Source organism: Suillus subalutaceus, assembly GCF_016647625.1.
Source record: "Suillus subalutaceus strain FC151 chromosome Unknown DFJ58scaffold_6, whole genome shotgun sequence".
Classification (NCBI taxonomy): domain Eukaryota; kingdom Fungi; phylum Basidiomycota; class Agaricomycetes; order Boletales; family Suillaceae; genus Suillus; species Suillus subalutaceus.
In genome coordinates, this window is record NW_024540255.1 from 543,065 (window position 1) to 571,021 (window position 27,957).

The 27,957-nt window shown below is 44.6% G+C and overlaps 6 protein-coding genes across 6 annotated transcripts; 4 read left to right on the top strand and 2 right to left on the bottom strand.

Moving 5' to 3' along the window:
- Positions 1-14,081: 14,081 nt before the first annotated feature.
- On the bottom strand, positions 14,082-15,247 carry DFJ58DRAFT_836857 (uncharacterized protein; the record flags this gene model as incomplete). Its single annotated transcript, XM_041392316.1, has 6 exons — positions 14,082-14,126; positions 14,176-14,212; positions 14,301-14,337; positions 14,418-14,462; positions 14,662-14,727; positions 14,878-15,247. 6 exons carry the CDS (start codon positions 15,245-15,247, stop codon positions 14,082-14,084), a joined length of 600 nt encoding a protein of 199 aa, XP_041249799.1.
- Positions 15,248-16,601: 1,354 nt separating this feature from the next.
- Positions 16,602-16,964, bottom strand: DFJ58DRAFT_651804 (uncharacterized protein; the record flags this gene model as incomplete). Its single annotated transcript, XM_041381642.1, has 1 exon — positions 16,602-16,964. A coding segment is annotated over one exon (363 nt), but the record flags the coding sequence as incomplete, so codon positions are not given.
- Positions 16,965-19,876: 2,912 nt separating this feature from the next.
- Positions 19,877-20,694, top strand: DFJ58DRAFT_651687 (uncharacterized protein; the record flags this gene model as incomplete). Its single annotated transcript, XM_041381632.1, has 4 exons — positions 19,877-19,912; positions 19,964-20,197; positions 20,246-20,470; positions 20,536-20,694. 4 exons carry the CDS (start codon positions 19,877-19,879, stop codon positions 20,692-20,694), a joined length of 654 nt encoding a protein of 217 aa, XP_041249801.1.
- A 65-nt stretch (positions 20,695-20,759) lies between these two features.
- On the top strand, positions 20,760-22,006 carry DFJ58DRAFT_713597 (uncharacterized protein; the record flags this gene model as incomplete). Its single annotated transcript, XM_041383933.1, has 6 exons — positions 20,760-20,939; positions 20,973-21,001; positions 21,055-21,271; positions 21,321-21,487; positions 21,542-21,797; positions 21,851-22,006. 6 exons carry the CDS (start codon positions 20,760-20,762, stop codon positions 22,004-22,006), a joined length of 1,005 nt encoding a protein of 334 aa, XP_041249802.1.
- A 104-nt stretch (positions 22,007-22,110) lies between these two features.
- On the top strand, positions 22,111-22,323 carry DFJ58DRAFT_617832 (uncharacterized protein; the record flags this gene model as incomplete). Its single annotated transcript, XM_041380990.1, has 1 exon — positions 22,111-22,323. A coding segment is annotated over one exon (213 nt), but the record flags the coding sequence as incomplete, so codon positions are not given.
- A 2,739-nt stretch (positions 22,324-25,062) lies between these two features.
- On the top strand, positions 25,063-27,773 carry DFJ58DRAFT_836860 (uncharacterized protein; the record flags this gene model as incomplete). The annotated part of the gene is made up of 13 exons (XM_041392317.1): positions 25,063-25,147; positions 25,195-25,244; positions 25,293-25,540; positions 25,574-25,828; positions 25,981-26,208; positions 26,275-26,292; positions 26,744-26,786; positions 26,901-26,945; positions 26,995-27,045; positions 27,092-27,223; positions 27,273-27,380; positions 27,429-27,688; positions 27,740-27,773. 13 exons carry the CDS (start codon positions 25,063-25,065, stop codon positions 27,771-27,773), a joined length of 1,557 nt encoding a protein of 518 aa, XP_041249804.1.
- Between the last annotated feature and the right edge of the window lie 184 nt (positions 27,774-27,957).

Genomic DNA, 27,957 nt, shown 5'->3' on the forward strand with positions numbered 1-27,957 from the left:
TCAGTGGTTTCACTAAGACAAGTCTAGGAGAGTGTCCTTGACTTGAATCGCGTTCAATACGACTTAAGATTGGAGGTCTTAAGCGAAGGAGATTCCAGGTAAAACCTAGTAAGATTAAAGTAAAGAACTACATAGTACAGGAGGAGTTTATATAGTGAACGGTAACGACTTTAGGGCCGGTACGATGAGATCATAAGACGAGTCAGAGATAAGATGAGTCAGAGATAAGACGAGTCGGAGATAAGACGAGTCAGAGATAGCAAGAATAGATCATCTAGCGACGGCAGGATGCGATCGTGATGTAATACAATGATGTAAAGAGAAGGAAAATGAATAGGGGCGTACTTGACTGTAACATTACCCCGTTGTTATCGTTAAAATCACCGATTTCAACAATCAAAGTTATCGTAAGCGTCATAGTTGTCACGATCACCTGCGCATTGAATAAACATTCTCTCATCTTCTTTGATAGAGATCTGTTCCAAGGCGGCGTCCTTGTCAGCCTCCCATTTAGCGAGAGCCTCGTAGAAGCCTTCATCCGTCCATACTAATGGGATAGGTTTCTCGCCTTTAAGGTCTTTACAAAAGACCGAAAGATGCCCTGGGGCGAGGTTACGACATATGTGGCAGAAATACGTTGGGCAGTTCTTGTGACGATGACCGAATTCTTTACAGTAGCGACATTTGAAATTATCAATGGGTTCGGTTTCACGATGGTGACGGAGGATGATTGCGGAGGGGGGGATGGTGTCTTGGAGCGTAAGGTGCTGTTGCGTGAAGGAGGGGAGACGGAGATCTCTCGTTTGGAGGGTCGTCGACGAGTGGGACGTAGGCGAGGAGTGGTTGTCGCCGGGGCAACTGTGAGAGCAAACGGTATGATTGGTACATTAGGAGGAGCGATAGCATCAGGCGTATGCTCAACGGGAGATAAAGTCTCAACCGGAGGAGGGATGGGAACTGCGACGTGAGGGGATGGCGGTCTGGCGATTGGGTTTGTTGCAATTCGTTCAGTGACGATATGGATGGCTTCTCTAACAACTTCTTTGGTAGAGGCAGGCATGAGACGTATCGCAGAGTTGCGAATGCGAATATGGAGATGACGGAAAATAGCTTTAAAGCGTTGATCATTCTCACTTTCACTAAGAAGGCCTGCGGTACGCTTAATGAGGTTGGTGGCGCGAATAATGTTAATGAGGAGCGTGCTAGAGAGGGCTCCTTGTTCAGCAAGGAGGCGATCTATCTCGATAGCGTATTGCTCAGAAAGGAGGGCGGATTCAAATAGCGTGTTGGTTTCGATATCGTCAAGGATGGTGAAGTAGTTTGGGGATTCGATGGTTTCGGTCAAAGTGACGGTCGATGTGGATGGGGAAGTAGCAAGGGTTTCGGACATGTTATCAATGGTTCTGACGAGAATTTGAAGTTGTAAGAGGCAAATCTGGAGAGTACGGAGTTCTGAGAAAGACATCTTTTCGCAACGATTCTTATAACTGGTGAGCTTTCTTATAAGCAGTGAGGATTGCGGAGGCGTTGCCAAGATTTTCCGTGGGAATCCATTCGTTACTGGCGGATGAATATCCTTTCCAGGATACGAGATAGCGTCTTCGTTTACCCGTGCCCTTGTGTGATAAGATTGCTTTGACTTCGTATTCTTCTTGTTATCAATGATATCAGGTGGAGGATCAGGGAAATTAGGACCGTGGATTTCGGTTTCGTGATAGGATGATAATTCGGAAGCATGGAACGTGGGGTGAACCTTCCATTGCTTTGGTAGCTGGAGTGTGAATGTGATCGGCGATAGTACTGCGGTGATGGTAAAGGGGCCGTAGCGTTTTGGGGCGAGTTTTCGTGATGGTAGCTGCGTGATAAGATTCTTTCCTGATAACCAAACCTTATCGCCGACCTTCCATGGTTGGTACTTCTTTCCGTATGATCGTGCAGCCATTCGCTACATTGCAAGATTGTGGCAAGAGATAGCTTCTTCTCGTATTTCTGAAGGAGACGAAGTCGTTCTTCTGCAGGCAGGGAACAGTGGAGTCTGGGAGTACATGGGGGAGAGCCCGTGGCTCGTATCCCATCATAAGGAAGAATGGGGATGCGTTGCGAGAGTCATGTTTGTGATGGTTGTGAACGAATTCGGACATGGGGATATGTTCAACCCATTCTTCTGGGTTGTTGCGACAATAGATTCGGAAGTAGGTTTCTAGTTCTTGATTCAAGCGTTCGGTTTGACCGTCTGTTTGCGGATGATAGGCTGGTTGGAAGCGGCGATGTCATATTTCAAAAGTTTTGCAAGGGCTTTAGAATTTGGATACGAACTGTGGGCCTCGATCTGAGATTACTTTCTCATGGAGCCCGAAGCGGCGATAGATGTATTTGAAGAATTTCTTTGCTACGCCTTCTGAGGTGAGGTGTAGTTTTCGTACAGGGGATGAGAATTACCCCCTTCATAAGACCATGGTCTACCACGACCATGATAGAGTCGAACCCGTTGTAGAGACTCGCGTTTCTGTGGGCTCATATGGGCTCATTTTACGAATTCTGGCAACTGGCCTTTACTGCACGACTCGCACCATCATCCATATGCGACTTCTATCTTGTTTTGGTCATTCCACACACAACGCGCAGCTTTCCCGCGAAACGCGCCATAGGCGCGCCACTTTCCCACACAACGCGCAGCATTCCCCGCGCGCGCGCTTAACGCATTTCTCACGCTTAAGTGCACTCCATCGCGCATCATCCAGGAACATCCATCCATCATCCAACCAGTTCCTAGGTGTGTCCCTTTTCGTTATCAGACCATATTTAGCCTATTACACTTTGTATTTCGTTATGCACCCTTACTTTACATCACTTTACCTCACTTACATACTTAGAGCGCTCCCTATTCGGCTCCGAGCCCTGGGAGAGCGCTTAGGTAGAACTTACATACTTTCATGTACATCTTACTACACATCTTACTACCACCATCTTTCTACCACCATGTACTTGGCAGTTAGTTTCCATGCAATGCATGCGTCCGTCGTTGTCTTAAGGCCCTAGCATCAGTCTAAAGCTAGTGGCAGTATCAGTATCCATCTATATCCGTGCTTTTCACCATATATTGTCTCTCTACACTTGTGCACTGCTTGCACTACCCATCCCAAGTTCTCTGCGCATTTTTCGCCTTTCGCACTTTCACCTTCCCACGCTTCGCGCATTTTTCGCGTTTCACTTTCCGCGCGCGCCTTGAGCGCGTTTCTCGCGCTTACATCGCCCTTTGTCGCCTTTGATCAGGGTTGATCAGCATCATCCCGTGGATCCTTGCTTTCTTTGCTTCCTTAAGGGTCAAACATATCAACACGGCATAATCAAGACCAAACATAGAGAGTGTTTGCTGTCATCTGACTTGCATTCACCTTTGTTGTGTTACCCACACCGTTACATGGGGAAGATCGGTGATGAGGTCGACGGAGACTTGGGAGAACGGAGTAGAGGACTGAGGAGGAGGATAGGACCAACGAGGGGTTGTAGGATGGGTATCGGATTTCATTTGCTGACAAAGGGCGCAACCCTCGACGTATTTCCGGATATAGGTTCCCATGGACGGCCACCAGAAGTCGCGTTTTAACCATTTCTTCGGTTTTTAAAACGACCGGGATGTCCCGCTGTGGCGTGGTCATGGGTTCGTTCTAGAATAGAGTGGCGTCCAGCTGGGCGGACGTAGGCACGGTCTTTGTAGAATAGGACATCATCCTTGATTGTCCAGTCAGAGAGAGCCAATTTCATGGGAGGAAGGCAAAGGCCATTTAAGGCATCGGAGGTGGCTTGGAAGATGGGGTCGGTGTCGTCAGGATCAGGGTTCGCAAGAGTGGTCATAAGCTCTTGGTCAAGGAGGCGAATGAACATGGAATCGGGAAGGAGTGTCATGTCTTCGTTATCGACGGTGTCTGGTGCGTGATCAGGTCGTCGTGACAAAGCATCAGGTGCAGCAAGCTTGGTTCCCGGGACGTGGTGGAGTTCAATATCGTAACAAGAAAGAAGGAGCTGCCATCTAGCTTGGCGACGGGTTAACTTTTGCGCGGTACGGAAATAGAGGAGGTTCTTGTGATCGGTGAAAATAATGATTGGATGGGGGTTTCCTTCCAAATAATGACGCCATTCTTGGAGTGCACGGATAATGGCCAGGAGTTCGCAATCGAAGATCTGATAATTTCTTTCAGTGGAGTTCAGGGATTGGGAGAGATATCCGCATGGGTGATATACGCCATTCTCGTCGGTCTGTAGTAAGACAGCACCCGTTGCAACAAGGGATGCATCGGTGGCTACCGCGAATTGTCGAGATGGATCAGGGGTTACGGAGGACGGGTTGTTTTAGGAAACATTCTTTTAGCGTCGTAAATGCCTCTTGACACGGTGTGGACCAAAGGAAGATGTTATCTTTCTTTGTAAGATCGATAAGGGGTCGTGCGATATCGGAATAATGAGGGATGAAGTTCCGGTAGAAGTTACAGAAACCCAGAAACGACCTGGTTTCTTTAACTGTCAAAGGGATTGGCCAATCGCGGATTCCGTCAGTTTTAGCAACGTCCATAGCTACGCATCCAGGGCGAATGATCATGCCGAGGTATTCAACTTCTTGCGCGTCAAAGGTACATTTTTCCGGTTTCAAGAAGAGTCGTTCTGCGTGGATTTTTGTGAGAATTCAGCGGGTACGAGCATGATGTTCATCGAGGTTATCCGAGAAGATGAGAATATCGTCCATATAAATCACTAGCCATCCTTCATTGATTTCTTGTTGGAAAGTACGGTTCATGTAGGCTTGGAACGTGGCCGGGGAGTTGCAAAGCCCGAAAAACATGACATTCGGCTCATAGAGTCCGAATTCCGTGGTGAACGCGGCTTTCCATCTATCATCAGGGTGAATGCGGATGTTATTATAACCAGGATCGGACGTCCATCTTGGTGAAATACTTTGCTCCGTGTAACCGTGCGACAAGGGATAAGGGAAGCGGCAAAGGGTAGGCGTTCTTTATCGTCCAATCGTTGATATACCGATAATCTTGACAGGGTCGGAGATCTCCGCTCTTCTTTCCTACGAAGAAGAAACCGCTGGCTTGTGGCGATTTGGATTCCGAGATAAAACCTTTCTTTACATTTTCATCAATGAATGCTTTGACAGCAGGTTCGCTCGGCGATAGAGAGGGGATAGATTTTCGACGTCTTGGGAATGAATCCGGGTTTCGTTTCAATACGATGGTCAATACCGGGTCGTTCAGGAGGGAGTTGATTAAGACCATCTTTAGCAAAGATATCGGCGAAGTCGTGGAGATAGGAGGGTACGAGTTCTTCGAAAGTTTTCTTCTTTTGTTCTAAGCCCGCAGCTAGAGCGAACTGCTGAGCTTTGTTACTAACTTTCGCGTATTCCGTGGGCCGTGACAAAGGTTTAACCGTGGGTTTCTGTTCAGAACGACTGGTACCGTCCGGGGTCAATGGCGTATCCATGGTAGTATTTGAAATTACCCGGAGTTCGGATGCGTCAAGGGAATATTCCACCAGGAATTCGTCATCATCTAGGTTGTACATAGAGACTTCTCGCACTGGTGCGGCAAAGTTCTCTTGCGTTCAGACAGTCTTCCTTGGTATCAAAGGTCTCATCGTCATCATCGGGAATGGGGAGTAGATCAGGGGGTGAATCAATAATAGGAGGGACGGATGGTGCTTCTTCAGTCAACGATTTCTTCGATGGTTGCCTTAGGATAAACAACAGGGGTTTCGACGATTGGTGCTTTCCTAAGTTTGGATTGCTTCCAAGTCCGATCTGTGGGTTCTTGTCGAGATAGAAGTGGGAGATTGTTCTTCTTCCTTTCTTTGTCGACTTCTTCTTCGACTTGATTACTCTTTTCTGTCCGAGAAAGGATGAGAGTTTCGGCTGCCCAATCAATAACCGGGTTCATGGCCCGTAGCCAGGGGATTCCAAGGAGGATCTGATCTCTTCTGCCAAGGCATGTGACGTTAAACTTTCCTATCATAGTTCGCTCATCAATTTTGATGGTGAGAATGCAGTATCGGCGTATAGCTCCCGCTCTTGGAATAGCTTCCATCGGCTGGTAGTAACCCGGAAAGGTTTACTAAGGGCGTGGGTTCGGATCTTGTGTTTCTTGACGAAGTCTTCTGAGATAAAGGTTCCGGCCGCTCCGGAATCAACAACTGCGGTGGTTTCAACGGTTTTCAGACGTGTTTTCGAAATGAGGGAAAGGGGAACCGAAGTTCTTTTCGTTCACCAACTTTTCGTACAAGTCTTATGGGTACATTGAGAGATACTGACGTTGATCCAGTCTCCCATATCAAAAATCCTCGTTGAGACGGCGGACTTCTGCTTCTTCTTCTTCTTCTTCATCGCTGCTTTCTACTTCTTTGCGGCGTACCGGAGTCTTTCCTTTCTTCTTCTCCGGACAGTTCTTAAAAAGATGTCCGGTCTTGTGACAGGTGAAACATTTTCCGGTCCGGAAATGTTCTGCGCGTTCTTCTTCAGAAAGTCGATCAATTACCATGGCATTGGGGTCTTTAGATGGCACGTATCGGTTGGATCCGAAGTTCTTCTTCTTCTGGGGTTGGTTGCGTGCCCTAATGGCGTTCAGGTGAAGGCATGAGTTGTCGAGGTTGATACAAGTGGAGAGGACAACTTCGAAATCGTCAGAGACATCGCCCGTGCCGTAAAGGCGAGCGAGCAGTCCTGGGTGTAGTCCGTCTAGGAAGAATTGCTTCTTAGCGACGTCCCCTTGAATTCCTGCCCGTCGTGTGAGCATCAAAAACTCCGAGATATAATCTTGAAGTTCGGTTCCCTGTTTCAGGTTGCGGAGTTTGGCTAGCGCAGTTCCTGAGGGATCAAGCGGCCTAAACGCGCTTTTGAAGTCGGCAAGAAATTCGGTCCATGTACCATATCCTTTGACAAGGCCTGCGGTGGTTTTATTGTTGGGGTCTTGCGCTTGCCTGAGGAAATCTTCCTTCCAGTAGCGTGCGTTCCCTTCATTCATGAAGGAGGTTACGAAAATGATTTTCTGTTTATCATCGATATAGATCTTTTCGTTGATGTCGAGGTAAGACATGCACGACATCAGGAATCCTTCAGATTTATCTCTATCCCCGTCAAAGACCGGGGGAGATCCGATTTTGATTTCAATGGGTTTTGTGGAAGACGTCGGGGGATTCAGAGGTGGTAGGGGTGGTACAGCACCTAGGTTCAAAGCGCCAAGAAGTGGTGTTAATGACGTCAGCTTGTTTTCAGCGTCTGGGGACCTGGAGTTCTATCTGTCGTGATGACCAGGGTTTGTTCTGTTCTAAGTTACAACGCGTGATAGCGATGTATTCGTGAAAGACTTTAATCTTTTGTTACGAACTAGGTGGGTTCTGACGTATGGCTACTCGATAAGAGTAATCGGCCAAGGTCGGTTCAAGACTTCAGCGTATACCGAAGTTCAGTGGTTTCACTAAGACAAGTCTAGGAGAGTGTCCTTGACTTGAATCGCATTCAATACGACTTAAGATTGGAGGTCTTAAGCGAAGGAGATTCCAGGTAAAACCTAGTAAGATTAAAGTAAAGAACTACATAGTACAGGAGGAGTTTATATAGTGAACGGTAACGACTTTAGGGCCGGTACGATGAGATCATAAGACGAGTCAGAGATAAGACGAGTCAGAGATAGCAAGAATAGATCATCTAGCGACGGCAGGATGCGATCGTGATGTAATACAATGATGTAAGAGAAGGAAAATGAATAGGGGCGTACTTGACTGTAACACAAGGAAGGATTCTAAGTTAAGTGTGTCAGTGGGCTGTTTTGTCATATCCCGTATTCTGGACCTACGTCCGATGATGTTCCCACGCCTTCCGGACGCCTTCCGGATGCACATCCGGACCTCCATACCCTTATCCATGACTCCATACCTTTATCCATGCCTGCAGTCCTCCAGTCCACTATTGGTTCGGATCCGTACACCTTCATACATCCATATATCCATACCTTCGGACCTCCGCAGCTAAGCCTGCTTCATCCACCCTTGATCCCATCGGATCCGAGCTCATCCTACCTGAGACTTTACCTTCCCTAGACTACCAGATGATATCCATGATCTATATCCTAGTCTTGTCTTCACCTAGATCTCCAGATCCGCTCATCCGATATCCAGACACCTCATCCGATATCTCTAGACCTCCGGATCCAACCTATACTCATATCCGAAGCTCAAACCTTAAATCAGCGTCTATCTCCTTATGGTAATCCTCTTGACTCCGGACTTCGGTTATCTGTGTTTCCGTCTTGCTTATTGATCCTTGTACTTTGTTCATCTCCAAGTTCATTTGTTTATGTTCCGTTCATACTTACCAATATGTTTCCACATGCTCGTACATAGCATTTGTCTTCAGCTTACTGATCCTCTCGGATCCCGTCCAGTATATAAACCTCTGTACAACTCCTGTAAAGTTTCCTTAGTTCGAATATCATCTTAGATTCTGCTCAACATAGACTTGCTCTCTCGCATCCTAGACTTCACTCATTCTGATCTCGGACTTCGGTCCATCTTAGTATTGCCTTTCCTTAGGCCTAGGGAAGGATTCCCCAGGCCAACCTTCCGGTCCTCCAGATTTATCCTTCCGTCTATATCCATGCTTAGGGATTGACTCCCTAAGCCGAAGCTTTGCCTTTCCGGCACTTCCTGTCTTTCCGAGACTTCTGTCTAAACCCCGTCTATCCGACTCTACCATAGTGTAGTCTACCTCCGTCTGTTTCTACTCCGGACCTTGTCCGTTGTAGCCCTTCTTCTCTTGTCCTAGAATCCTGTCCACTCCTCCGGTCCTCCGGACATCGTAACCTTCGGACATCGTACCTTCGGACGTCGCAACCTTCGGACGTCGCAACCTTCGGACGTCGTAACCTTCGGACAACGCAACCTTCGGACGTCTTAACCTTCGGACCTCCGGACGTCCTGTCCTTCGGACCACTCCTCCTACCCTATCCTGCTTTGGACTCTGTCCCTTGCAGCCTATCTTCTATGTGTTTCCATCTAGGGAGCTTACCTTCGGATCTAATGCAGCAGGGGAAACTCTTCCAGAGTTTCCTATACTCATCCGAAAGTTTCCCGCGCTCATCCGGAAGTCCTCCAGCACTCAACCAGAGTAGCCAGCCTCCGGAAGTCCTTCGGACTTCGTCGGATTCCATCTGGACTTCATTCTGAAATTAAGGGCACGTACTCAGGTAAGGGGCACAGCGCACGAGCTGAGGCCAAGCCCTTCGGATCCGTCTACCCTTGAGCTACGGTCTTAACATGTTTCCAGTTTACAATGGCTGTGAGCTTCTCTAGGTCTGGTTGGATGCCTTGTGGCCCTACTGTTGCCCCTGCGAACATGGTTTCTGTCATAAACAGATGACACTTCATTGGCGATAGTGACAATTTACATTCTCTGCATCACTGGAAGATTCTTTCTAGCTTTTTGAACATCTTCCTGAATGAATCGGTTGCACTTCCTCCAATGTCAACGAAGAGCTCCATTGTCATGTCTGCAAGTAGGTCATGCAGGTGAGTAGCTGTCATCTCGCAGAAGGTTGATGGCACTCCAGTTAGGCCCATTGGCATTCTCTTGTACCAAAAGTACTCCCGTCCTTCTACATAGAAGCATTCCTTCTGCATAGAAGGTGGTGTATGGCCTTGCTTCCTGTGGGATCTCTACAGCATAGAATCCAGATGTGAAGTCGAATACCGAGACGTACTTGTATCCACTTAACTGTTATTGCTTGGCTCTAATATCTCCTTGTGGCATAGGTGCGATCACCGTGTGCCAGTTGACCTTGTTGAAGTTCTGGCATATGCGCCACTTTTGCGGGCCTGATGGTATGCTCTGCGGTGTTTCTGCTGGAACTTCTCACTCTGGCAGTACAAACGCCAGTGGCTGGTCATTCTGTGCGCTGACACGCACGAAACCTGTTTCGTACATGATCACAGACACATAACATACTCTCATACAACCTAATACTGCCAATAAAGGCAGTTCTAATTTCTTATGGCTTTATTACAATTTACTATAATTTTCTTGAAGGTTTTTCATAGCTACATGAATTAATCATTCATATTACATACTTAGCACAGTCAACAAACTGTGTTAAAAACCCTTATCCTTTCATTAGTAAGCACATTCCCGCACCTTTTGGAATTTTCTTGTACATTTTCCCACCTAATGAGCCATATTCATGTTAACATCTTAACATCTCAACATCTGCGCAGTCATCATCTGAGCAGTGTCAATCTTCTTACGTAATCTACATTTTGTTTAATGATTAGTCATAGTTTCTGGACAGTTCTGAAATAGCGGTAACCTCTAAGTGAACATTTGGACACTGAGTCATAGTGAGTCACATGGAGTCATTATGAGTCATTTCCGTTATGACTCATACCAAGTCATTATGAGTCACTATTCCATATTTAGTAGTTGCATAGCCACCTGTAGAGTAGTATATAAAGGGACATAGTTTCTCTCTTTGAATAATAAGATCCCTTTTTAGAGAGTTTGCGTATCTCTCAGAAAGTTTCTCACCTGTCATATACCATATATCCGGTTACAGATCCGATGATCCGGATCTCAGATCCGATCCAGATCCGATGAACATATCCAGTCGTCCGGTCCACAGATCCGCTTTGATTCTTATTTCATTTCCTGTTCATATAACTCTAACTATCGTTCATCTCCTTTCGGTATTCCTGTACACCGGTATACCGGTTATCCTTTACTTCCGCTTTGCTTACTGATCCGCTATGCTTACTGATCCGCTACACTTACGAATCCGCTTTTACTTGTACTTCATTCCCAGTTCATGATTTGTGATCCATCCGACTTACCAATACGCTCCACTTAGACTTTGCTTATACTTTCGTACATAGCCTCGCACCTTTGCTTATTGATCATTCCATTAGCTATCCGTAGTATATAAACCTTTGTATATGCGCTGTAGTAGATCAGTTCGAATATCATCTTAGATTGCACTCATTCCGTCTGGACTCTAAGTCCCTCTGTTATCCGTCCGGACTTGAGTACGCTACTCTTGTCTTTTCTGAGACTTAGGATAGATTCCTATAGTCTACATATCCGCCTCTGTCTTCGGACAGTCCTCACCCGTTAGTTTCTAGTCCAGATCCGATCCGGATTAGCCGTTACTCTATACGTTCAATATCCGGAAGTCTTAACGGATCCGTTGCAATACTTATCCGTTGCGATACAAGACTTATCCGTTGCAATACAAGACTTATCTGTTACGATACTTATCCGTCTCACTAGACGCGATACTTTAGCTCTCTGAAATAAGGGGCAAGACTCGGGAAAGGGGCACAGCGCACGAGCTGAGGCCGAAGCCCTTCGGATCCGATACTACTTGAGTACGGTCTTAACATCACCCCTTAATACCTGTGTGAATACTGAGTGAATATTAGTTTATTCCCTCCACTCTTTTGTCACTGTTTCCCACGACGTTCTGACTACCTGAGGCTACCTCTAAGTCACATTAAATTACTCTAGCTAGTGCACAGTTACTAGTCGTCTAGTGTAGTTTCACTGCAATTCTCTTTACAACACAGGAAATCAATTCTGTGGGGAGAAATCCACATACTTTAATGATTGAGGACGATATATAGGACTTATACTTTAGTCAACAATATTAAGAGCTTGGCCACTTAAGATTACATCAAGAAGGTGTATTCTAGTCTGGACTGCATCATTACTCATTGTGAGATCCTGAGCAGCAGAAAGGTTGGTTCTGAAGCCACATATTTGATTGATTCAACTGTATCCGACTCCTAGTTTGATCTCCCCTGATTGTGAGAATAAGGAGTATCCCAGAGATATCACTCTGACTCACCACGTATCACTGTAATTCACATAACTTTCCGTAATCTGCATACTGTTGCATCATTATCCCTGAAGAACCCTAAGTACTGCATCAAGCCAGTTAACAGGCATTGTTCCTGAGATTTCCGAATATCTCACCCCTTTTTGGTCATTGGTAAATTTGCTCAAGGAGAAAGCAATCTATATTTGCACCCCCACGAACAACCATGTTATCAACCGTTGGTATTTGTCTGAACCGTTGACCGTGGAGGATAAGTGAAATTTGGTGTTTTTTTATTGCCTTTCACATCCTAGTAAGACAGCGCATTGTTCATTGACCTTATACTATAATTCTTCTAAGGTGAGTCCTCCTGTGCTCATGTGCTTTCTGGGCTAAGACTGTGGTGGTGCAGCATTTGACAGTCTCTGGGTGTGCTTTCTCGACTGATGCCTGCGGCCAGCATCTCATTGATTTTCCCATGTAGGAACTGCATTTGCAGAGGTGTAAGGGCTCGTTGATGGACTCGTAAGTTGAATGTGGTCCCTTCTGGGATGTTCAGGCAGTGTACCGCTCCTGGAACTGGTATAACCTCTGACAGCGAGCATGCAAAGATGTCTGTGTATCTTGAGATGAGTTCCTTGACTTCTTCTCGTTCCTCTGGGCTGAGGTCATTACCAATCTGTACTGCCTTTACTATGTATGCTACCCTTTTAGGGTTCCTCGGGTCTGCGGTCCTTGTGAAGACCTCTGTGTCATTGTCCAGGAAGTTTGCTGGTATCACTTCACACATTGTTTTGACCGCGTCTTCTGATATTTGTCCATCATCTGACAGGATGCATATTGGGATGGTGTGCTCCTTGAAACTTCCTTCCTTCTGGGTCTTATCTTTGGGCATTTCAGTCTCTGCTGGCATTTCCTGGTTCTGGTTGTTCAATGTTCCCTTCCCTGTTATGTGGACTGTATCCATTTCGCACTTGTGTATGGCCTTGAATGCTTGCAGCATTGGCTTTCCTAACAGGAATTTCTATCCTCCACCACTGTTGAAGACCTCAAATTCTCCTTGTGCTTTGACTCCCGCTATCACAACTTTGCCTTTCCATGTCCCTTTTGATGGGACTAACATGCCATTGGCCATTCTTAACTGCTTTGTTGATGCCTTCCAGTCTCCCAAACAATGTTTTATCTTGTCAAATACTGTTGCGCACATTGCACTAACCATTGCACCCTCGTTGAAGAGCACTTTGACCCATACAACCTCTCCTCGTGGTCCCATGAATGCTGATGTGCTGCTGGAATGGTTGGCAGTTCTGCCAAGTTTCTCCTTTGTCTGTCAAATACAAATCAACAATGTCGTATTGCTTGTCAGATGGTTGTGTAACAACATGATTTGTAGACTGAACATGTTCAATAGGGAAGGTATGCTTGTCCTTGTGTGTCTCTTCCTTGCACACGAGGGCTGACTGTCCAGACAGTTGAGGTACTAAGTGTCCTTGGGTCAGTTCAGCTGTCCTCTACGCCAATAACCCATTCTCTTTTCCCTGATCTATGGTCTCATCTATAATGAAGTTGATTTGCGGAGCCAAGGTCCTATTGAACATGCCGAGGATCCATGTACAGGTGCTGTGCCACATACTTTCATTCTTCGGCAATTGCACAGTCTGCTGGGAGGGGGCACATTGATCCAATATGCCCATGTGTACCGCATCTGAAACATTCGCCTGAACATATTTGCACTGTTCCAGGTGTCAATGGGAAGGGCATTGTCCTCTTACTTAAGGGTCTTATGTATGCTGCTTGTATAGTGACAACACAACTATACAGGATAAGACTTATTGCCAGTCCTTAAGTACATGGTCTACGACTTTTCTAGTTTTCGTGGTAGATAATGTGTGAGTTCTTGGGAGGATTTATTTCAATATACCTTCTTTCCTTGTTCCTTGGTTAGTTTAAAACAATTGAATTCTGTCTGAGAGTTAGCGTGCTCATGAATTGTGTAGCGTGAAATGTGTAGCATGAATCGTGTCTCTCTTCCTGTAAAAGACAGAGGAAAATAGTATGGGCTAAACTTAGTTAGATTAGCTGCTAGATTATATAATCAACCACTGTAAGGTAGTATATAACTTGAATAAATGTTTCTAAGTCTTGCTTTGAGGCTATTGATTTGCCTGTACTTAGGTTCTTACTTAATCTCACACTGTTTGAGATGAGTGAAGGTGAGAAGTGCTCGATTTATTGCATGGCAAAATTGGGCTCCTTATATACCTTTTGGAGGCCCTGATTACAAAGCATGAATCATCACATGGATTGGTAAGAATGTGCTTACAAATAATGCCATTTGGTGTGTTGAGTCAGCCTGTTTACTAATTTACATTATAAATACAGTGTAGTTTACAAAGCATGATGAATCATGGCATGAGTCATCACATGGATTGGTAAGGATGTGCTTACAAACAATGCCATTGGGTGTGCTGAATCAGCCTTCTTACTAAGTAGATTAAAAATACAGTTAGAAATATTACAAAGCATGACAAATCATGATATTTCCCAGTCACATGACATGCTTACAAACATGCTTGGTGGCTTGAGAGAAAGTCTGTTGGCTGAATATGCCTAGGAAAAATAGAAAGAGATGGAATGTCATAGAACAAAATAGAAATACATGAAAAATGGAAGTGAAGTTTGAAAGTGAAAATACTGGCTAATAACTAGGGGGAAAATGATGGGGTAACTTGGTGATAGGATACAGTAGGGTCTATTATACCTTCCTTATCACACCTCTTGTGTATGTGTCATGGTATGAGTTGCATACCATGCATGACATTGTGCATCTTTTTTATCCAGGAACCAATGGATGGTAGCTTTACATCCTTGTGCACTACACTTGAATTCATGTGCGTGCCATCCATCAGTTTCAACAATGCAGGGCATTGGATCAAAGAACACATACACTGGTGAGAGTCATTCTTTCATTAATTGTTCTATACTTTTCTAACAAAATGTTTGCAGTGTTGAATTGTTCTCATACTTGGCTCATCTTTGGCACTCTCTACTTCAGAACTTTCAGGACTCAATGATCTCGGCTCCTTGATCTCGTCTGAATCAATTACAATGGCATTCTCATATATCGCCTCCTCTTCCTCCTCAGTAAGGACCACTGCTTGATGGGCTGCCATTGGTGGACTCGGAGGTGTTATGTTTGTGGTGGATCCACTTGGTTGGGTAGTCTTGGCTTTTTTAGCATTGTCAGGTGCCATGCTTGCTCCACTCATATTGGTCATATTGGTCTTCCTTTTCTTGGAGAAGGAACCATCAAGCTTATCTTCCAGGGCTGCCTTAGCTTTGTCAGTCAGTTTCGTGACACATTTCAAAGTTTTGAAGAACAAGTTGAGCTGCATGGTGGCTAGTGGAATAGTTGTGGGGTAGTAGATTAGATTTTCTCATTTCATAGGTGCCCATGTATCAATTAAAGTTTGACATCTGTACAGTAGCAGAGTTTTAGTAATCTACAGATATGTTTTTGTGTCAACCTGAGGTGAGGGTACAGGTGCAGGTAGGGGTAGGCCAGTGCAAGACCCCCACCCATACCCCAAGGGTACCCATATGGGTTACCCAAACCCATGCGGATCCCTATGTGAAATGGATAGGCTAGATTATATTGTGATTAATGTTAAAATTAAAAGTGATGCTATGTTAGAGTCCAGCCTTCCCGAGCTTGGCAAAAATGGAATTAGAGAGAACTTAAGGAATAATTCAGGGAATAGGTCTGCACTAGTAGAGCCAGAATGGAGGAACAGCCATGTCTATGGGATAATCACAAGGTGAGGTGTCCAACGAGTCATGCAGTGGAGGGCTGAAGGATGGGTTTGAGAATGGGATCCCAGGCATGCCTGTGCTAGTGTTTCTGTTGGGCTAGAAGGATGTCAAATAGAAATAAAAGAAGTGCATCTATGAGGCTTGCCTGCATATGTTCCTTCTCTTCTTTTTGTGCACTGAGTCTAGCTTTCTTTGCATTCCTGTCAGCATATCCTCCAAGGTTCTTGGTGCAACCCAGTGCATGTTTTGGCATGGTGCAATTTGCAGTGTGGTCATGGTAGTTTGACAAGTGGAGTGCATTTTCATACTGTTACCCCCTGACTTGTCACACACAAACAATCCAATTCCTAGGTCATAACATGTACTTTTCTAATGGCACTCGAAATTCTCAATTTTTTTTAAAAAAAATCCAGAACCATAGGGTTGTTCAAAATAGAAAAACGAAAAACACTATGGTTTTTTTAGGCCAAGAAGTAAGTTCTGCAACAGCCATTAGCTATACACTCAAAAGTCATGCAAACTACACTGCTAATCAGGATAAACCTGAACCTAACATGTGTAATCATACCTTTATGGGATCTGTGAGAACCCCAGTACTATCAATATATATATATTTACCAAAGGATTTCCGTCAATGTTGTAATGACGACATGAAGCAAACCATAATAGGATATTGGTTGCAACAGTCAAGCAGAGATTGGGATCCTCTCTGACGAGCATGGTGTTGGGAACGGCACACTATCATATACTAACATTATGATGGGGTCAAATGCTGAGCGCTGAGCGCTGAGGTCTGGTTCTCATGTTGTGCTTTTGCAATAGATATTATCATATTTACTCAAAAGGTGCTTCACAATGTGATGAGGGCGGCTTGAGCATACATGTTGATTGATATAATTTACAAACAACAAGTATAATTTATATAAGAACAGAATGCTACAAGTACGAGGGGAAAGGAAAAATAAGCTGAAAATCATCCCATATACTTGTGCGAATCTTATCTAGGATGTGTTGGCTGAGAGGGCTATCAGCCGGTATAGTCAGATTGTCCACTGTCCAAGACTCAATGAATTTCCCTTCCAAACTGATCTTAGGGTTACAGTTAGGCCAGGACCCCCAAGGAAAGTCTGGATTGGCGGCAATGAATGCCATCCAGAATGCATCGCAGCCCCAGGCCCACTCAGGCGCTCTAACATCTCGAATGGTGTCAACCAGCCAACTTTCCACCTGTCTGGCGAGCACAGACCAGTTGGCCTCACACAAGGGATTGAAAGATGGCGGAAGTGGCAAGAAGGGTATCTACAATGTAAGGTTCAATGCGTGTTGGTGGTGTGCACCCTTTGAGACTCACCATGCGCTGTGAGACAGACTGCGACTCAACCAATTCTGTCCAGGAAATATGGCGAATTACAGGCACCACCTGCCCTCCAAATTCTCATGGTAGTTGAATTGTGACCTGTAGTGGCTAATAGTAGACAAGGTGAAGGGTGTCAAGGAATCCAAATAAAGAGTACTTACAATGGTACCAAAATTCAGCAGTGCTGACTGCGCTGTACTTCCTTGGAAAGATATGGAGAGAGAAATGGGCGTGAAGCTGACACCTTCATTGGCTGGGAGAGGTGAGGTGTGGATGATGCTGGTGACAACAGACATGCGTCCGTGCGGTAAGAGTTATTCTATTGACTGCCAATATTCTTCAAAGTTGTGTTGATCAAAGACAAGGCAATATTCCCATGGATGACAGTTGTTGAAACCGTGGCATTGAGGCTTGAAGCTTCTGAAGCTTCATAAGTTCTGAAGGTCCCCTGTGAATTGTGATCAATCAAACATGTTTACAGCGTGTCGCCTGATTTTTTAACTCTGACCTTTACTTTGAGCGCTCTGAAACATACCATGGCCAGGATAGGTTGTCAGCGGTCAATTCCCCTTGATCCCCAAGGTATGAATTCTTTTTATGCCAGTAACAGACTTACAATGATATTCTTCAGTATTTTCATTGCAGAAACTCAGTGGACGTGCGATATGCAAGGTCTGCCCGCAGCACAATGGGAAACTGTGAGCTATGAAGGCCTGCCATGTTGCTGACCACTGCACTACAAAACTTCATAAAGACAGCTTTATTCTCAGTTTGTGCACTCAGGAGAAGAAAAATTGTCCACTGCCTGCCCAGTCACTGTCACCTCACCTCACTCCCGCTGCTCATTCCCGTCTGGCCTATGATATACCACCACTGGAAGACCCAGAGAGACCAACAACACCTTCCCCCCCTTCAGTGATGAGCACAGAGGATGATGACAACAATCATGACCACAAACAATTACTGCAACTGTGGGATACATCAACATGAATGTTCGCGATTGAGGAACCTGACCTTTACAGTGAACTTATTGCTGCTCGAAACCGGGGAGATACACTCTTTACATGCTCTCTTCAGCTGCTCGCAGATGAATTTGGACTCGACAAAAATGACATGCTGGACCCTCCTCCAGATGATAATGAATTTGGGCTGTCCTTGGAAGACGAAGGTATGTACAGTGGCTCAAAAAAGTGTCTCAATGTTTGTGGATTTCCATGTAATTGCTGTATTATGAGTCAGGGCGTGGGAATATGACTAGGCCATAGGGAAGTGTGGGAAAGCTCTGCTTCCTAGCTTTATGTTTGGTCCCTATAGCATGGGAACATTATGTTATTGAGTGAAGATGTGGTCATTTTAATATGGTGACTCATTGAGACACTTTTTTGACTTTCAGTTTAACCAACACAATCTCTATAATTCTAGTACTTGGTGTTTCCTCCTGTTGTTCTAATTGCTTCTATCACTCTTCTATTCACACTATCTATCAATTTCAGGCATTCCTCATCAAAAATCTTGCCCCACTCTGCTGCAACTCTCCCCTACAGCTGAAATAGCCCCTATTATTATCTTCAGCTCTTCTAATCTGTATACCAGGCAGATTGCTACTAAAACTGGTCTGAGCAGGGTTATTCTCATTATGGTCATTAAAAAAGTCATTCCAGATAAGACAAATATCAAACTAGATTGTCCTTTCAAGCTCACACCCCATAACAAAAAATCTCTTGTTTATCATATTCTAATTGGGCAGGCTGCCAATGCTACTCAAGGCACCAAATTCATTAATTACATCATCTACACTGCTCTCTTTACTCAAATAGTCAGGAATACTCCTAAGGTAGCCAACCTTAAAGCTGTAATCAAGCAGAAAAAACCTCTCCTGTCTTCAGCCTATAGAGGGAGGAAACTAGCCTTTGCTGTAAAGCCTCAGTATTGGATTGTTGAGCACTGGAATAGGGTTAACTGGTCATATGAGACAAAATCAATAGGATGGGGTCAGATGGCCAGGAATATGTATGATAAAAGGCAGAAGAACTACTAGAAAAAAGCAAAGTCAAGAAAACACTAAAGTATGAAGTAGGATACTTGATGGTATAGGTTTGTATGAGGTGGAATAGAGTAGGAATTCTCTGTGAGGTGGAGGAGAGAATGAATTCAGAGCAGCACATTTCAATTTTGGAGGAGTGTCTGCTCAGGAGCATGCAGGAATCAAGAATTAATAATGAAGACACTTCCCTCTAATAAGACAATGACCCTAAGCATACTTCAAGTTGATCATAAAATGGTTTGAAAACTATTTTATCAGTATTCTATAATGTCCAGCCCAGTCCTCAGACCTCAACCCTATTGAACAGCCCTGGGAATTACTTAAGCTATCACTTACAGTCTATTGAGATCCTCCATAGGGGTTATTTCAGCTGTAGGAGAGAGTTGCAGCAGAGTGGGGCAAGATTTTTGATGAGGAATGCCTGAAATTGATAGATAGTGTGAATAGAAGAGTGATAGAAGCAATTAGAACAACAGGAGGAAACACCAAGTACTAGAATTATAGAGATTGTGTTGGTTAAACTGAAAGTCAAAAAAGTGTCTCAATGAGTCACCATATTAAAATGACCACATCTTCACTCAATAACATAATGTTCCCATGCTATAGGGACCAAACATAAAGCTAGGAAGCAGAGCTTTCCCACACTTCCCTATGGCCTAGTCATATTCCCACGCCCTGACTCATAATACAGCAATTACATGGAAATCCACAAACATTGAGACACTTTTTTGAGCCACTGTAGATACTGCATATATCATGCAAGAAATGACTCATTGTGCTGCAGAGGATCACATCAACAATCAACTGTGCATGGATGATTCCACATATCCGTGGCCTTCGAAAGTGGTATGTTTCATTTCATTTTGATCTATCAATGAATTTATGGAACCCTGCCAGACCTTTATCACAGACCTCCTCTTTGGTTTGACACGCCTGCGATTTTCAGAGGCACAGAAAAAAGCTGTACTTAGTTGGGCGTGTGAAATGGGTGCTCAAAATGTGCCTACCTTGTATGCGCTTTGCAAAGCTCAAGATCATGTTCATAGCTGCATCAGAAATCCAACTTGCAAGGTTACAGCATCTTCTGGTAACATCTTCTATATAAACTCAATCGGCTCTGCAATTGCTAAGGTATGTCCATCTGCTTTGGTGTAGACACTGATTGATCTCCCTCACCAGGACTATTCCAATCCTCTCACTCACTTCTGCGTGCATGACTATCCTGAAGATGGGAGAGGGAACATGTCACAAGTGCACCATGGATCGAAGATGCTCCATGAGCTTCCCGAAGAACTACTCATCCCATCCGTTCGCATCAACAACAATATCTACTTCTGGAATGAGCTGCTTCAGTTGACAACTGGATTTTTATCCCTACACGTTTCTTTCAAGGCAAAATCTCTAGTTGCAATGCTGAGTGACCATCACTGCAGGTCCTTGCATTGGGACATCCAGTTGTACAGACGGAGGTACAATCACCATCCAAGTCTAAATTGCAACATCTTACCCCTTTCCAGGCAGGTTTTGCAGTAGATCCTGAGTGCATCATATTGGAAGTTTCATCGTTTCAGCGGACCTACATAGACTTGCAGACCGACATGCATTTGTGCGGGTTTACATGTAAGTAACTTCTACTTTTGTTTAGGTGACTACTCATAGGTTTCTAGTGACATCACGGTCCTTTGCTGCAGAAATGCCTAACCCCCTGTGCGAAAAGTCAAACGGTCAACTCATCCTGACTATTCCCCTCATAATCTTCATGGACAATGTCTCTGGGAATGTATCGAAGCAGTGGAACAAACACCATGCGGTGTACATGTCTAATGCCTCCATGCCATGTGAGATGCTTGAAAAGGAATTCTGTGTTCGTTTTGTGTTATCCTAACCGCATGCTTCACCCATGGAGATCATCAAAGCCATCAAAGAGTCAATCGGGTTTGTCTCTTTCAATTTCTTGAGTCGATTTGTCATGTTGATGTGTCCATCAGGGCTGCCACGGACAAGGGCATTGTTGCGTACGACTGCAAATACAGAGATGAGGTTATGCTCATCCCTTATGGCCTATTTGAAGCAGGAGATAACCCTATGCAGGTGGAAGAGTGTAGCCACGGCAGTTTGCACTGCAATTACTTCTGTCGCACATGCAAAGTAGGAGAGATGACATCTATGAAACAGTCTGATGAAGGGTATCTTAAACTATTCAAAGTAAGCCTTTGTATTTGCAGGTGATCAATTTTCTGAAGCGCCACATCAGATTGGAGAGCTTCGTCGACCAGAAGAAACAATTCAGCAGATTCTCGAGCAGATTGAGCTTTTGAAGTTGTCTGGTGGAACTACAAAAGTCCAGAATGCTGTCTCGTCGACTGGCACCCACAACACTATCTCTGCATCAATTGTGAACCACCTCCTGGAACTCAGGAAGTATCTGTGAAAACGAGAACCTGGGAAACCGGCAATCAACGAACAAGAAGTCAGACAGAGATTGGAGAGGGAGTTCGAGGAAATGCTGGGCAGTCTCTCTGTGGAAGATCATATTAACCCTTTGCTTAGCATGACAGGGCTCAATGTCCATCAAGACATGCCAACAGAGATTCTCCATATCATTCTCCTTGGCATTGTGAAGTACTTTTGGGGTCAGACTATCTGGATCCTCGACAAAGCACACCTCATCAAGATATTTCAAACCAGATTGGACAACATCAACAAAGATGGCCTTAATTCACCCACTCTTGTGCAGAGAATATCTGTTGGTACAGTGGTAGCCTGATCGGCAAACACTTCAAGAGTCTTGCTCAGCTCATGCCTTTTCTTATATATGATCTTGTTCCATCTACTGTCCTGAATGGATGGACCGTCATTGGACAGCTGGTGGTCTTGCTGTGGCACACGAGAATTGATGATGTCAAGGAATATCTGGTATGCTACCTTTCCCAACCCTGATCCATGAATACAAACTAATTTCAAGTCTACAATACCAGGCTTGTCTCATGTGCACTATTGACAATTTCCTCAATATCTTGGTTCAGTGTGCGCCTAGCATTATCCTCACCAAATTGAAATTTCATTTTTTACTCCATATTCTGGCCTATATCCGAAGGTTTGGGCCACCTATCTTGTTCTCGACTGAACACTTCGAGTCCTTCAACCATGTCTTCCAACTCAGCTGTGTTCATAGCAACCATCAAGCTCCGAGTCGCGACTCATGCAATGTGTTTGCATATAATGATATTCTTAAGCATATCGCTACTGGGGGTTTTTGGATGGAGACAAAAAGCAGGCAGTGGGTGCACACTGCTCCAGGTGTCCTCAACTATATCACCAATCACCCAGAGCAGTGGCACCTCTTGGGTGTTCCCACAGTGCACGAGAATCATCCAGGTGAGTTCGTTGCAACATGTCTGTTCTTAATTCTCATGTATGTAATTTTTGAGGCATGGCAACAGTTCCAACTTCATCAAAGACCTCACCTGTGCCATGGACGTCAACACACTCAAGCATGCTCCAGTCAGCCATGAAGTCAAACAACACCATATTTCAAGCATCTTCGGTCATTGCTGTGAATGGGGACAAGGTCACCATCGAAAAATATGCCATTTTGCGTGGCAATGGACAGCTGCCTACTGAGGTGAGGATTTTACTTTTGCCATGCCGCTGTTATATTATGCAATTTCAGATGTCTATCGGAAAGATCGTCGAGATTATTGTTTCAGAATCTAGCCCTCATCTTGCAAGTCACATTGTTGTCCAGCCTCTTCATTTTCTACCTGATATCCACCCCCAGCTGCAATTACCTCAGTTGCAACTTGCTGATGAAGACCACTTGCTATTGCCCTCGGTAAGAGTGGCCCATTCTTCATTCTTCGCAAACAGCTAATTTAGACTTCAGAACATCTTATCTGCTGTAAATGTACAGCATGACTGTGCGTCATCAAGCTGCGGCGAGTTTGTATCTGTCAATGTACAACAAGAATGCACCGATGTCCTCTTACTTAAGGGTCTTATGTACACCGCTTATATAGTGACAACACAACTATATAGGATAAGACTTATTGCCAGTCCTTAAGTACACGGTCTACGACTTTTCTAGTTTTCGTGGTAGATAACGTGTGAGTTCTTGGGAGAATTTATTTCAATATACCTTCTTTCCTTGTTCCTTGGTTAGTTTAAAACAATTTGATTCTGTATACTGAGTCTATGGTATGATTTGTGTCTGAGAGTTAGCGTGCTCGTGTAGCGTGTAGCGTGAAATGTGTAGCGTGAATCGTGTCTCCCTTCCTGTAAAAGACAGAGGAAAATAGTATGGGTTAAACTTAGTTAGATTAGCTGATAGATTATATAATCAACCCCTGTAGTATATAATTGAATAAATGTTTCTTAGTCTTACTTTGAGGCTAATGAATTGCCTGTACTTAGGTTCTTACTTAATCTCACACTGTTGAGATGAGTGAAGGTGAGAAGTGCTCGATTTATTGCATGGCAAAATTGGGCTCCTTATATACCTTTTGGAGGCCCTGATTACAAAGCATGAATCATCACATGGATTGGTAAGAATGTGCTTACAAATAATGCCATTTGGTGTGTTGAGTCAGCTTGTTTACTAATTTACATTATAAATACAGTGTAGTTTACAAAGCATGACGAATCATGGCATGAGTCATCACATGGATTGGTAAGGATGTGCTTACTAACAATGCCATTTGGTGTGCTGAGTCAGCCTTCTTACTAAGTAGCTTATAAATACAGTTAGAAATCTTACAAAGCATGACAAAACATGACAAAACATGATGAGTCAAACTCAATCTTTACAAATCATGATATCTACCAATCACATGACATGCTTACAAACATGCTTGGTGGCTGAAAAGAAAGTCTGTTGGCTGAATATGCCTGAGGAAAATAGAAAGAGATGGAATGTCATGGAACAAAATAGAAATACATGGAAAAATGGAAGTGATGATTGAAAGTGAAAATACTAGCTAATAACTAAGGGGAAAATGATGGGGTAACTTGGTGATAGGATACAGTAGGGTCTATTATACCTTCCTTATCACACCTCTTGTGTATCTGTCATGGTATGAGTTGCATACCATGCATGACACCGAGATGACGAAGACCAAGACATCTCTTATGCACGAAAACACCAGCCGTTTTGTTTTAAATGCCCATTCACTGCACAATTACGCCCTCATATCCTAGGTCATCCCCCACCCCCTTCGCATAGCAATGAGCCTCCCTTATTCGCCAAACTGACAGGAAGTACAGTTAAAAGTGGCAATGGCTGTCAGAGCAAAGAAGGCTGGAACCACAGACCCAGCTGAATGTGCTGGTAGTGCCCCCCCCCCCAGTATTTGAACATGAATGCGCTACCCATAAGCCCAAGCAATGTGGGAAGAGTAAGAAGGTGCAGCAAGCAGCTGTGGGCCCCTCCTCTCAACCACCTATGCATTCATCCTCAGCACCACAACCAGCGCTCCATCCACTTGCATGTCCGTCATTTTCTATCCCCCCGACGCCAGTACATCTAACCGCTTCCCATCCTCCTCCGATGCCAGCATATGCAGGCACCTACCATTACCCAATGTACCCATTGCCGTATGTATTCCCCTCAGGCCCCTTGATGTAACCACCTCCCTCCCCTGCAAACACTCATTTGCATGCGGGACCTTAGGTCTACAGTACACACTTTTACAATACACCTGTTACATGTAGCCTCAGTCTAACGAAAATATGATTCATTGAAACGCACAATACAACCGATAAAACTGATAGAACCTATTTATAGCATAGCCAGTGGAAACAGATGATATCAGTTGGGCTGAAACCAGTGAACTTCGCCACAAACCACGACAGACTCACAAACCAACATCAATTCCATTGCAACATGACTACCGATATCGACGTCCATGCATTCTATGTTGAAAAGGCTACCGCTGCCTCTTATCGGATTGGAGATTCAATAACTAATGTCGGCCAGCTGAGAGCCTGTCTCCAGCGCCATGCAGCACTCAAGTTTGACAGAGAATGGTTACATACAAGCTCCTGACATTCATCCTGATCCAGATTCTGTCCTCCTCACCACAAGTAAGCATGTTGCTGTTAGCATGAATATTCATTCATGCTGCCTCCAGATGTACATGGTACCTCCATGCTTCAAGATAACTTGACCACCCTCGAGAGTGTGTGTGATTCGACGGACCATATTCTCGCTATCATTCCCTCCCGGCAGCTACAACTCTCTAATTCTCCCTCGCTCGCAGCAACCATGACCCAATCCTTGGCAAGTCCCGCCCATTCAAAGAATCAAGAGTTGATTGACCTGGTGCTATCAATGAATAACGCCCTCAAACTTAAGGACCAAATGAGGGAAGAGCAACAGGCTGACTTTCACACAACACTGGAGAAGTTTCAATGCGATCAGCTGCGGAGGGATGAGGATGCGAAAAAAAAATTCCAGCAATACACCAAGGATGTGGAGTGACAGTTGAAGTATACTCAGCATCAAACCAGCATCCTCAAGCAAGAGCGCAGCCTTGACCAATCACGAATCAAATTCTTAGAGGACAGGCAACAAGAGGACAGACTGCGGATTAAGGACCTGGAGGATACCCAACAACAGAACAACTCGCAGATTAAGGACCTGGAGGGATCGCTTCTCGAGGAGAAGAAGATCCAGGTGGAGGAGAGGGAAGCTAGTGCGAAGGAGAAGGCATCCATGCTAATGAGGATCCAGGAGATTGAAGACGAGCACATTGAAACTGCTGGGTAGGTCAGCAGTGCGGTAAGTATCAAATATTTAATGCAATAATGATGCTTGAACCATTGGTTAGGATACCAAACTCTTGGATCACATTTTACTCCGCCACTTACTTGATCTCGCGCAAGCGAAGCTAGCCACCGCATCTGGACTTCCCAAGTGCGAAGAACACCTTTCGTATTACGCAGTCATTCCTCTGGAGGGAGGCACTGGCTTCCTCCCAGACAACCGCTGAGCACTTGCAAACTGCCCATACACTGTTGAACGCACCAGGGGCGTCCCTTGATACTGCCATGAAAAAATTCCTCTCATCCACCACTGGGATGACTCTTGCAGTCCAAAAACCATCAGAGATCTGTGAAATGGGAGACAGTGTAGCACACCCTAAGTATGTATCAAAGGACGTGTATAAAAAAATAATCACGCAACACACTGTCACTGATAATCACCCCAGACTTCATGCTATCTTAGAGTATGTCAATCCTGTATCCTGGCCCAGCTGATTTCGCACCAAGTATCATTCACAACATCGTATTTTTAGATTTTTTTTTTCCTTCAGCACAAGTTAGGAGTACGGGTAGGCAGATTTTACCAATGTATGCATATGCCAATTGTATGCCAATGGATTTTCAGTCACATGTCAATGCATCACATTCGGGCTGACTCGGAGTTTCTCTGTTCAGTGTTCATTGCACAGTGCTTGCCTGGTGATTATGAGCTATCTCAGTCAATTCCAGCTCCAACAGGCACCTGTGCCTGTGTTCCCTCAAGCTGCAACGTCTAGCCCGCCGTCATCCCCACTTGCAGCTTGAATGCCACTTTGGTCTGTGACCCAAGGCGAGGTCAGACGACGGGATTGAATCCACAGAGTCAGTGGAGGCTGAAATTAAGTGTCTCAAAACTTGTGCTACAGACGTTTGCAGGACTAATGGATTACTCAATGATGCATTAGATCAATTTGCTACAGTAAGTCATCAGGATGTACAGTATAAGTAGTTCTTATCTTCAATCATGCAGAAAACCAAAAAGGAGATGCTACTAAATGTCATGGGACATCTCATTGTCCTAGACAAATGAAAGGCGAGAGATGATGCTCATGAGCTCGTTAGCTCAGCGGAATTCAAGGTACAGGTCCGACTCTCCTATGTTTACTATACTCTTACATTGCTTCAAGCAATCACTCACCGACAGGCTTCGTGCCTGCTTATTGTCTCAGAATCTCTTTGTGAGTTCTTTATTCTTATCTGAAATAAAAATTAACAATCTTTCAGGAATTTGTAAAGAAACACCCTTCTGTGTTCAAGATACCCCTTGTCACCCTACAGGATCTTGAGCTCATGAATAAGTTGGACTCGATGATTAAGGAACTGTTTATGCAGCAGCATGGAAGCATGAAACAAAAGGTTTGTCAATTCCTGAGCTGTCATTATATTTTTAATGCTTCGAACACAGATCGTCACTTCCGCTGATAGAGAATCAAATATTCATGCACTCTGTCGGTCATTATCGGGTAACTGTACTGAGATTACTTCAGCACACTGGTCTCATGTGGCCTTTCTGGTAAGTCAATTCATGACTCCACCATGTTTTGCGCTCACTCCAATCTAGTGTTCTTCGCTGATTCAATTCCGGACTGTTGTTGCAGAGAGTGCAAAGCTTCAAGAGGAAGTCACTTCGAACAATGACCATGTACATGTGCCAGCAGATGCGGAGGGCGACAATGGCGATCCCAGTCCTTCAGTGACCACACAGTGCACTTGGACGTTCAATCAATACTGGAGCTATATTGACATTCTTCTAGATGAGCTCAGGGACGATGCTAAGAAGAATACATCTATGACTCAGGCAGCCGAAGAATTCACTAAAAAGTGCATTTCACTGCTTCTCCGTTAATTTGATCTCATCATTGATTTGTATAGATTTTTTACAGAGGTCCTCCAAGCTGACTTATGAAAATACCCGAGTACAATGTCCCTTGCTCCATCCCTCAACTCCGTGACTGTGGACTGGCAAAAGACAATTCATAGCAAACTTATTTGGTGATTGTTCTGTCATGTCCTACTATACTTTAGATACACTGTGATAATAATGATGGATTGCTCCCATATTTTGCGCTGTCACTGCAAGCCTATCTACA